This window comes from Crocodylus porosus, unplaced genomic scaffold (assembly GCF_001723895.1).
Source record: "Crocodylus porosus isolate Cpor-Errol unplaced genomic scaffold, CroPor_comp1, whole genome shotgun sequence".
Taxonomy (NCBI): Eukaryota; Metazoa; Chordata; order Crocodylia; family Crocodylidae; genus Crocodylus; species Crocodylus porosus.
In genome coordinates, this window is record NW_017728947.1 from 20,612,301 (window position 1) to 20,624,526 (window position 12,226).

Sequence of the window (12,226 nt, forward strand, 5' to 3'; positions counted from 1 at the left end):
CTACGCACCTAAGCGTAAGTCAAATAAATTTCCAACTTGTTTAAGAAACCGCTACGCTTCCCGTGCCTCAGTTCTCCATAGCCAATAGAACCCGGCCTGTTATCGTGTCTAATTGCCACCCCGGCCCACCGTGACTCTGGGGTTTGGTTCGCCACCCTGGGACACACATATCAACGTTCACAGGATTAGGATCAAAAGAGTATAAGGGGAAAATTCTCTACTGTTTGATCCTCTAATGTCACAACTGTATTTTTTGCATTCTTCCATGGGCAGAGCTTACATCAACAGGCATCCTTCAAAGTGAGCACAATAACACAATATTACCTTAAAAAGCTACAGTTGGTAGTGAGAGACAAGCTAGTTTCCTTGCACTTAGGGCTCAAAAATGTGTCCTTCACACATGGTTCAAAGAGGGCCCTCTTTGTGTCAAAGGGCCTTCTTGTGTCTTATGGAGAAACAGCAGAGCCTTTCCTTTAGTTTCAGAGGCCCCCAGGACTATAATCTCTCTAAGTTCACTGCTGCAATCTACACTGACCTAGATAGCACCCACAGGGGAAAAGAGAAATTGATAATTGTAGGGCCAAAAACAAACCTGGACTATCCACCAATTATTCTGAATAGGATGATTTTGTATTTCCTCCATTGTTTTTGTAAATGTTCCTTCTCTTTACTTACAATTCATATGCTAGTCTATAGCTGTGTATAGCATCCTTATTAACAGCATAAGAAGCTCCATCCCTCATTTTTTTACATTATATAGCCCTAGCAACCTATTTCAGTCTAGACTTACACTCCACATAAGAGTTTCATGTAATTCAGATGAAAGTAATGAACATGTCACTCTCTCTTACTTTCAGTAAAAATTGTTTTCCCCTCACTTAAGTTTTGTGTCACTGTAGAAGCAAATGTCAGACACAGCATTTCCAAACCAGTCCAAGAAAATGGACTGACAGCAGTGACAACCTATTTATTGGACTTGCTGTTACAACTGAGCTGTACTAAGGTATGGAAGCACTTGGCTCACTAACTGAGTGTACTCATTCCTGGATTTCAGTGGGGAGGGGGAGGAGTAAGGGGTGAAGAAACTGCTGCTCCACAACATGCCAGAAAGAAAACTGACTCTTCCACTTTTCACCTTTTAAAATAAGATGATAGCTGCCGTAAAGAGGTTATAGGGGCCCTAAAAAGTTTAGACTCCATATAGCATTTCTTCTGCTCCTACCTTTCTTTCATAAAAAACCAACTAAAACTGCTGTACATTCCACGCTAGACAGATTACATCCCTAAAGTGCATCCAGTCTTTGCAAACTGTAAAATTTCCCACCTGAGCATCCCACAAAGCAGCCCAATAAAGCTGCAGCCAGTTGGGACCAACACAGCTAACTACCTCTCTGTAAATTATTTCAGGATATTTCAGGATTATTTCAGGAGCTTTCACACAAAAGCCAGCTTTGGTTAGTGAAGTACTCTATCAGTGTTATATTTTCTAAACAACAAAAGCATGACTGAAAATCACAAAGAAATCCTGTGCGCTCACATCTGTCCAGTTAGTCTGCTGTTCCTGGCTATAGGAAGTTATGCAATAAGCCACTATATCAAGCTTACTGAAAAACAGGTGTAATCCATTTGAATCACAAAAAGGAGACACCAGCTAAAATGAAAACCTGTCCTTTGAAATGCTGAGTTGTCGTGTGGATTTAATCATATATATCACTTGTAGTCCTCATACGCATGAAGAAGTGTATTACTTAAAGACCAAAATAAAATAAACCCCCAAAACACAAGTCATTTTTGTCATTACTTGTGTGTAACAATCTGTTGTTTTTAAACAGTGACGATGATGTTATAACTCTTGGTGGGGCAGGGGGAGACATTTGCTCTGTATCTGTCATTGGCAATGAAATCAAAGTGCTTCACCATGCCTAATTCTAAATGCCTTTGGACTCTCTAAACACCAGTCTTCTATGTTCCAGCAAGTTTTTATGATGAGGTGGAAAAGGGAAAAAAATATGGTGTAAATGTTGCATCAGACAACAACCAACCTGCCAAGTACCACCCAGCTTATGTGACCCAAGCACTTAAAAACACTGAGAGCTCACACTCATCTAGGCTTCAGGAATGGCCTGCATCACTGCAGTGGGATGTCAGGGGCATGTATCACCTGCAGAGCAATCAGATTCTTCACCCCTTTGCCATCATCTGATGAAATTGGCTATACCCCATCAAAGGTAATGCTCTCTGAACAAGTTAGTCTGTAAGGTGCCACCTTCCCTGCCCTCTGCTCTTTTCTTTAGTAAGGGAGGAAGAAGTAGCCAAGAAAAAGAAGGCAGCTCCACAAAACCCCAATAGCTAACAACATCCTCAAAACAAGCCTTGTACTGGCTGATCAATTAAATTCTATTCTGCACCCAGTCCCACAAATAGGCACTTGGTTCTGCACATTACAAAGCCAAAATACTGTTTTTGTGGCCCCTTGAAACCACGGGTATGTATGACTCTAAAAGAAGGGAGATGAAATACGGGAGCTTGTCTCTAACTAGTTTGTCCTTGATTCACATCCTTAAGAAATCCAGTGCTTTGGCAAATTGCTAATGGTTAAGATTGATGTTTATCACCTCCTTAGGGTGCCAAGACTTCTAATTTGACTGTATAATTCAGTTTGCTTACTTGAGCATTGACATTTTGGTTGAAAGCCTGTCGCAAGACCAGGGTGAGTCCTTTTGTCACATTCTCTTTTAAGGAATCGCTGATCAGCAGCCTTCTTGTGTTCAGAAGCAGAACTGTTGAACAACACCAAGATACACATTAGCCTGAAACATCAACACGCTACTGTTTTCTTGACTTTATTTCCTTCTAATTTTATCACAGTCATCTATCTGAACCAAGTTCAGTGACGATCAAGTAAGAAACCCTTTGTTATGCAGCAGTTGCATAGGAGCTCAGCCCAAGCCCAGAGCTCTCCAGTGTTCAGAGTGGAGACTTCTGTTGCTGTGGGGAGCAAGGGATAAAACTGCAGCACTTTCTAAAATCACTGAGTCTTTTTCAGTGAATTACACTACAGCCAGGTAATCTGAAAGTCGATTAATGGAACCTTCCAACATGACTGAAATGACCTTGCCTCACAGGGCTTATAGTACAAGAAAGTCCATGTGGACGAATATGCACTGCATTTTCATAAACAGAGACCTAATTACCCTTTCTCTGTCTCAGGATTAAAGCAAACCAAAATGGCCTTTAATTCCCATGATTACTTCCATTGAGGAAGTGTTCAAGGATGTTGGGATTAATTTTATCAACCTAAGGAAAAGACTGAAGCATTTTTCAAATAATTTACAGAAAGACTCAGTATGCTTAGCTGCATCCTAGATATCCCAGACTAGACGTGCCTTATTCTTATCACATGCTTTGTCTTCCTGCAGACACAGCTGTTGTAAATGTGTCATCTCTGGTGATATTTAGCAGCACAGACACCTCACTAACACTAGTGTCTGTCCAAGGATTTTACTCTTCCCAATCTCCCCCTCATCTTACGCAGGTATGTATTTGTAAAGCCTTTATTTTACCCCTTCCCTTTCCTTTTCTACATCTTAAAATAAGGTACCTGATGTAGTGCTACCCTTTGCTATTAATGTGAACAATTATACTGTCAGGGAATGATTTCTGAAGAGCCATTCAGTTTAGTGTTCTTAAGAGAGATTTTTCCTTAACATTAAGCCAGACTTAGAGCCATGACAAATGGTACTACTATTAGAGATGTAGTGTGCTCATAAATAACAACAAGAACATCATTTGAAGATTAATTATATTAAATGTTAAGCACTATTTTGAAATATATCTTTATACAGGAGAGCAATGTACCATGCCAGAACAGGTCAAAAGCCTCATTAGTACAATAACTTGCCTTACCCAATGACTTAGACCTTTTGCTGCAGCAGAGGGGAAAAAACTACCATTATGTACAATGGTAACTTACAGGACAATAAAGTAAATCTTCCAGAGTCTTGCAATGGCCTGCAAAACCATGGAGCATGGGACTGGAGGACCTCATTTTATCATGTAAAAGTATTAACGAAAATCTACATTTGTCCACATTTACTTGCTGATGACTCTCTAGTTGGCTTGCTGGTGGACTCATTGCTACAGTACCTAATCACCAAATTGGTGACTCACACCCTTAAGTTAATTAGTAAATTAACAAATATTTAAACACTGTTTCCACTTATTGTGAACTGTACATCATACAAAAACAATATGTTACTGGTCAAACCAAACTCATCTGATAGCCTTACCTGTTTTAACCATAAGGTTCCTAGACTGGTGGCATTCCAAGGCAGGAACTGCAGTCGTGTTAACGAAAGCTGCGCTTGAAGTTGCAGGAGCAGCAGAAGTGCTTTCCACTGGAGTAGGAGGAAGCCTAGTTGTTTTCGCTGATGCTGTAATAGATGTCAAAGCTGCTGTAATTGTCAGCGGGTAGGGAGTTGATGTTTTGGTGATTTCTGAGCTTGTGATTTTCATGGTGTCAGGTACTGTTGTTTCTATCTGTCTTGGTGCATGTGTTGTGGATGCTAGTGTGGAACCTGTGACTCTGCTAACTTTAGAGGTTAGAAATATAGTAGCAGTGCGTGGGGGTGACATAGATGTGTTTCTTGGTGCAAATGGAAAGCCTGTGTGTGTTGCTACTGAGTTTAGAATCGATGTCATTTTTGTGGCAGTGTTATTTTTTGCAAGTGTTGATATCAGTGTGCTTAATGCCATCACAGATGGCAGGGGTGTGTTTTCAGTGCCTAGAGAAAACAAGGATGAAGTTGGCACTGGTGAAGTTGGAGCTGATTCTCCTGTAAATGGTTTTGCTTCTGAAGTTCCTACTGTAGGTATTGCACCAGGAGACACTGAAGATAACACTGAAATGACAGAATGGGTAAAGTTGGTTGTTGACAAAAAAGCAGAAGTTAGTGGTGTTGGTGATTCATGAACAGAAGTTATGATGATTGACTGCAAAGCATTGGTGGTAGGTGTCTGCAATGGGGTGCCCTCAGTAACTTCATTAGGTACAGGAACCGTAACTAGATTGTTACTTGTACCATTTGTATGCCATGCCTCTGTACTAAATATAGTTGGCTTTTGGACAATAGTCGTCAACTGGCTAGTTGGTTCTGAAACAGAGCTATTTGTAAAGTCCCTCTGATTTCCAGGAGTCATGTATTCTTCTGTAATAGGACTAGATATCAATTCTGAGCTTGAGGATGATTTTACTACTAGAGAGGGAGAAACTGTTGGCTGTGTATCACTGATAACTATTTCATTATCAGCTGAAACAGTCCAGTTGCCAGTGAATTGAGAAGCCAGTCCAAGTTCAGATGGTGTTGAATATAAAGTATTTGTTGAAGAGACTTTTTCAGCATTAACTGTATCAGAACTCAGCATGCTAGAAACAGTGCTCGTATCATTAGCTGCAAAATCTTTAGCTGCTGGCACAAACACATGCACCGATGTTTCAGATTTTGAGGTGAAATTAACATCCCTGCTGGTAAACAATTTAGTGACATTTTGAGGTGTGTCAATATGCTTTTCTGACTGAGCTGCAGGTACTACTGTAGTGGGGGAAGGGGATGAATATTGAACAGTAGACATTTCCAAAGCAGATGAATACAGGTTAAAGTTTGTGAAATTTTTAGTCTTAATTCCAATAACAGGTGAAACTGAAGAATTATGATTCAATGTTGCAGAGGTATAGATTGCTGAAGTCAGAGAGAGGGTTGTTTGTTTGCTCCTAATATTATTTATTTGCTGTTGTAGATACGAGATTGCTGAATCTATGCCACGATAATCAGTTTCTAATGAAGAAGTGCTTGGAATAACTTCTGTTACTGTCATTTTGGCTGTTTCTTTTGTTGAAGAACCACTAGACATCAAGGCTGTAAGGGACCATTTAGTAGCTAAAGCTGAGGCTTTTGGAGATTTTGTAGTATCTAAACTGTTTTCTGGGACAGCAATTGAAATAGAGACGGTTGAGGCTTTGCTGAGTGTAGTTTCTGTCACTGGAACATATGGCGACAATTTATAGAGTTCTGAGGACACAATAGGAGTAAATGGATTTGAATAACTTGCATTTGAAAACTGACTACTGGTAACTTCAGATTTATTTAAGGGTGGTAGATGTAAATATCCTGTACGTGGAGTGACAATGGTAGATGCTTCCACATTGCTTTCTTCATTATCTATTAAATCTGCCAGACTTTGTCCATTAGGACTTGAAACCTGTGAAGTTTTAGAATTATGAAGAGCAGATGCATTTATGATAGCGTGTATAAATTTTGAAAAGCCTGCAGTGGAAGTGGTCAATGATGTAACAGGTGTAACAGGACTCATGCTTTCCGTTCGCAAAATTCTTTCAAGCGTTGTTGTCCCTGCAGTGTGTTGGCTGGCAGGCGATGCTGAAGGAGGTCTGGAGTATTGAGAATCATATGGCAGGACATGGTTAGCTTCCATGTTGGTGTATATTTTGGCTACAGTATCTCTTGTGAAAGATCGATAGGCTGCTGCTCTCACTGAAGAACCATCAGAAAGTTGTGGTGGTTCAAACTCAGTTGGTAGCATGGCATTAGCTTCAGGAGCTGCCTGAGTTACCGCCTTTGAAAAAACCTGATTGGCTGACACTGTTGAATGAGGTAATGAAATATTTACTAGTGAAAACATCAACGTGTCCTCATAATTCGTAGCATTGTTAATAAGTGCTGTAATATTAGAGGTCCGATTTGCCTCAGTTATTAAGGAAGTCGTTGCATCTGTTGAATAGGGGAGTGTGGCATTTTTAACAAAATCTGATTCATTTGCTGGTGCTGGAACTACTGCATTGCTAGTGTTTAGTGCATCTGTAAAAAATGTTTTTGGCATTGTGAAGGAAGACTTATTTTCTGTTGAATGAGAGACTCCCAATGGACTCACAGAAGCTGGTGATAGAAATACTGGCTTGAGAGAACCTAGCATGTCATTAGTCAATGCTGAGGAAGACTGATGACTTGTCACTTTCAGTAATGTGTGTAGAAGATCCATAGTATTGTGGAATAAAGTATTATTCATGTACATTTCTGATTTATTCTTAAAGGCTTCTGGTGACACAGATGGACTGATATAATTCTCTTTGTCAGTCACCACTGCTTTGAATGGCTGAGTGGAAAGACTTTCTCCAGAAGACGACGCACCATCTCTTGAATGAGACAAGGACATTATTTCAATAGGAAGCCACGATGCACTTTTGGAAGCTACTGGTTGGGAGGATGGATATAACATTACTGACAGAGGAGCAGAAGTGTGTGAAGATAAGAAGGCAGTACTTTCTAAGGGTGACTCTCTTGCCAGTGTCTTTGTCGAATGCACCATCGTTGATCCAAAGATATTAAGAGATGTTGTACCTGTAAGCAGTCTGGGCCCTTTTCTTGATAATGTGTGATTCACTGTGCTGGGATTTACAGCAGTGCCCACACTTAGTGAGTTGCCCCTGCTTGCACTAACGTGAGAACTACTTGAATCTTTGTTGATGGAACTTTCAGTGTCTGTGGATAAAGGCACTTTGGTGGCTAGCGCAGTAGACTTAGCAAAGATAATGGTATGAGGTGACTGTATTGCCAATGAAGAAAATGATGGTGATGGAACAGTTGGAGGAATGTCTGATCCTGGTGTGCTTTCTTTTGAAATGGAGGGTGTATCTAATGATATTAGCTGAGATGGCACAGCAGTACTTGAATGTGTCACTGATGGTGTTGTGGACAATGTGGCAAACATACTGAGTTGAGGCAAACCTGATACAGCAGCTTTTTCATCTGCATCTTGAGATGGTGGTCTAAATGGTGATTCAGCTGAAACTTCAGCAGGTTCCTGCGATGCACTATTACCACTGCCCTGGTAAAGAGCTGGCGAAAAATTGGTTTGATCCATAATTCTGGTACGTGTGCCAGTGAGGGTTGTTTTTATCATCTGAAGCAAGTTTGCATTCTCCAGGGTCTGTCCCATCGAAATGTCAGCCACTGAGGAGGACTTAATATCCATGGAAGGCCATGTTGGTGATAATCTAGATCTCCAGTTGTCAAAAGACTTTGTAGAGGGGGCAACATTTATTTGCTGTTGTTTGGTACCTGTAAAACAATAATTTAAATGAATGTTTTAAAGAAAAAAAAAATTGAAAGAGTAACCTTGGTGCACTACACCAGTGAGCATGAATAAGAAATACATAATCCTAGGCAAAGCTAGAGTGAATCACTTCTTCATGTTCAAAGGACACCATAAATCAGAGAAAGTATAATATATTAATGTAAAAAGTATAGTGTAAGATAACATAAACCTCTCAAGCTGTTTCACTGTACTGAAAATTATAAGACAGGCCATGTTTTATAGACAGTGATAATGAAAAATAATTACTGATATTGCTCATAAACCAAGATGACTTAACCTTCTAGAAAGTATCTCGTTGTGCTTGAGACTACCCAAAGTTTTTATCAGTCGTATTTTGTCAAAACAGTACATGTGAAGTTTGGGTTTAGAAGCACTGTGTAAAGGGAATGGATTCTGACAACCAAGCATCACTGATTTGGCATGCTCTGTGAAATGGGAATAGAATCAGTACTGGCTGGCTTCCTCTATGAAGCATCTGTAGGTATTTGTCTTGCCAGTTCTGATAATATGCGTAATTATACTCAGAGAAGCAAGACAATATAACAGGGATGAAAAAGAAAGGAAGGGGTAGTATTAAAACAAATGAGGAAATCAAACTTTAGCTAGCATACATACAGATGTACAACACATCATCACTAGCACCAATTTATTTAGCATTCACCCCCATAATTCTAGGCTTTGTCGTCTTAAAATGATGACAGCTAGTTTTTAAAAAAATCATACCTTAGACAACCTTTCATTCCTTTTTAATTTAAAGATTATGTGTCAGTCAAGACTAATTTTAAAAGGGGTTTGTTTTTTCCAATGAAATACATCAGCTAAAGCTTAGCAGTGCCATTTGCCATTATTGCATGAGCCAAATGGTGCCCCAGCATACATACCTATGTAGAGGTATAAGAGGGAGTACACCCCTCCTCCCTAACAAGGAGTGAGCAAGGACACTACAAATGTAACATTGAAGGAAGTTTCACAGGTGTGTGTGCATGCACGTGAGTGTGCAGAAACAGATGTGGCAAGGTGGGGTGGGGAGGTTGCACTGGTGCACTTGCACCCCCTTTCATTCCTGCTTCACCCAAAATGTAAAACCAGTGGCAGCAGCATTTCTAGTTAAACAGGGTGTTGACAGATGTGGAAGAAAGAAAAAAAAAAAAACATGCTCTACCGGAAACAGCAGAGGGTTACTTCAATCTGGCTCCACAGCTTGTGTATAGATCAGGGACTTCAGCAGGGTTTCTTGGCACTTTTAGCTAAAGGTAATTCAATCAGCTATTAGATAAAAGCACCAAAAAAGCCCCTCTAAAGTACCCCATCTCTACAAACATTTGGAAAGCCAGGTGCAACTAACATGCTGCCTCTTCTGGGAGTGTGCTGGGCTTGGCATGGGAGCATGCCAAATTTAGAGTAAAGGGCCATTTCGCATTTTTTCTCCACATCTGCATGATGGAGTCAACTGATTTCATGGCTCATTATAATCTACCTGATCCTTTCTAGGCTCTTGATTCCAGAACCATTAACCACCCTCTCTTCTTTTTAATGGTCTTGATGTTTCACAAATCAATATATCCTTTGTCTTGCAATTCTGCTGTCTGTTCACTGCTCCTGATAAAGAAGCTCCTATATCACATCCCTGCAGATTGTTTTTAATTCATTCCAATGAAGTTATATTTGTTTTGCTTCATTCTTAAGCCAACACACCCCTAGGCCCCTAACATATTAGTAAAGCTTCCAGTTTATTTTTAACTGGAGAAAAACGTGTTGTTTCTATGTGTGATGGTGCACCTCACCATGTGCACCCCTTTTCAAAATTCTAGTTCCCCATGCTCAGGCCAGGCGGGGCCGTCATGGAGCCTGAGCCAGCTGCGAAGGGCCCTTCCTTGCCAGGCCAAGCCAGCTTCCCTCACCTCCAGCAGCTACTCCCCTTCCCACTCCTGCCCCTGCTGCACCACTCCAAGTGGGGGGAGCGGGGGAAAGCTGCAGCACGGCAGGAGCAGGGACAATAACTGAGGCCCCTAAGAAAAAGCATTGGCAAAAGATGCTTGCACAATAGACAATTTCCATTTGCTGAATACCTAAGTTTACTGTAAGCCAATACCAAACGACATGAGCCTGATCCTACATTCCCATAATTAGCATCTGAATTAACAGTACCACCAGAGAGGGATTTCATTTGTACAGGAGTTTTATCACATCAAGAAGATACAAAATTAGTTGCAATCATTACAGTCACAGAACCAGGAGCCAAAGTGAACGGCTACATATCATTAACATATGTGCACAGCAGCAAATATTTGGAATTACATACATTCACATAGTAATAAATATCTGCATCTCCCGCTTCTAGAATTACACACAATAACCCCACTATCTGGAACAGCACTCTGAATGCATTATCAAATGAAGGAAAGCAGCTGAAGGATGAGATGTGAACTTTCAGGATTAATTTCCAGAAAAAAAATGGAAATAATTCTAGTAATTCCTAGACTAAGCAGGATTATTCAGCTAATAACATCACTCAATACCAAGAAGAAATACAGGACAGAACTCTGTGCCTCAAATCTGACTCAGGTTTCCTGCATTAGCCAGTAAGGGCCCTGGGCCTCGCACCTATGATTGAATGATTTACAGGATTAAGTCTGAAGAAAGCCAGGCCAATGGGAAGGCATTAGAAGGAAGGGGAAGCTAGGCAGGCAAAGGGGCCTTGGCATAGTTTGAGTCTTTACCAGTTAGCTAAGGGGTGCCCTGAGTGATCACCATGCCTGATAAGCAAGATATTGGCTGACAATGAAGAGAACGGAAATGTGGGTTGGCAGCAAGCTGTGTGAAAAAGTTTGTATCATAACAAGAACAGTGCAGTGCTTGGGTCTCGGCACTGTTTCTGATGTGTATTTCAGGGCCTTTGGCAGATCACTGGGTACATCTGGCTCAGGCTGTTGGAATGCCATATCAGGGGCTGGCAACTTTTGCTGGCAGGTGTCTGGAATAATCCAGCTGTGATTGGAAACAGGTGGGCATTAGAACCCAGCTGCTGCCATTGCTCCTCCCCGCTGCTTAGCTGTGGCTAACACAAGTGTGGCAAAAGTCCTCAGCCAAAGCCCGGGTGGCCCGACTGCCATGCAATACAAGGGAACACCCCTCTGCCACAGCCCCAGATGGCCAACTCCAGCACAGCACAGGGAAAGTCCTGCACCGTCAAATGCTGCTGAAGCTACAGCTCCACAGGCTGAAACCAAAGACTCCATGGCCCATAGGTTGCCATCCCCTGTTCTAAATACTCAAGATGCAGAAATGCACCAAGTGGACATATTTTGCTTCAGCTCATTTTTAGCAGCTTTTTTTTTTTTTTTTTTTTTTAATATAGACTAGTATAAATGATTCCAGTTTTACAAGTCTGTAACATTTAGACAACTGTGTTCTTGTCATGGATGTTGCCAGCCAAGACAACTGTAGTGGCTGCTGAAGGCAAGGAACATGCGTTCTTTAACAGTACATGCTGGTACAACACAAGCTGCCAGATGAGCTTAGAAATCTATTTAGGAGACCAAAAATTTATGTCCAGTTCAGCAAACTACTTAAGTATGAGCATCACTTTAAAACACATGGAAAAGTCCGATTGCTCACCATATAATCTTAACATGTACCTTACTGAATGAGAATGAACTAAATGCATACTTCAAATAAAGCATGTATTTGAAAGATTTGCTGACCAAGCACCTTAATCCAGGGGTAGCCAATTTACAGTACATGTGCTCCAAGTGGTACAGGAAGCCTCTGTGTGTGGCCTGCAGCAGATTGGGAGGCTTCAGGGCAGCACAGTGGCAGACAGAGCAGAAAGTGGAAAGCAGAGGAGCACAGGGCAGGGGGGAAGCAGCAGATTATGCCTGGGAAGGGGATTAAAGTGGCACTCAGGGGCTAGGGACAGACATTCATAGATTTCATAGACATTAGGGCTGGAAGGGACCTCGGAAGATCATCGAGTCCAGCCCCCTGTCCAAAGGGCAGGAAGTCAGCTGGGGTCATGGCATCCCAGCAAGATAAATATCCAATTTGCTCTTGAAGG

The 12,226-nt window shown here is 41.3% G+C and overlaps 1 protein-coding gene across 1 annotated transcript in view; it reads right to left on the reverse strand.

Moving 5' to 3' along the window:
• KIAA1549L (KIAA1549 like) overlaps nt 1-12,226 on the reverse strand; it is a gene marked incomplete at its 5' end in the record, with an annotated part of 277,300 nt that overhangs the window by 119,250 nt on the left and 145,824 nt on the right. The window contains 2 exons of the mRNA XM_019551019.1: nt 2,668-2,780; nt 4,290-8,132. Coding sequence (XP_019406564.1) covers nt 2,668-2,780; nt 4,290-8,132 — 3,956 coding nt within the window. The remainder of the gene's footprint in view (nt 1-2,667; nt 2,781-4,289; nt 8,133-12,226) is intronic.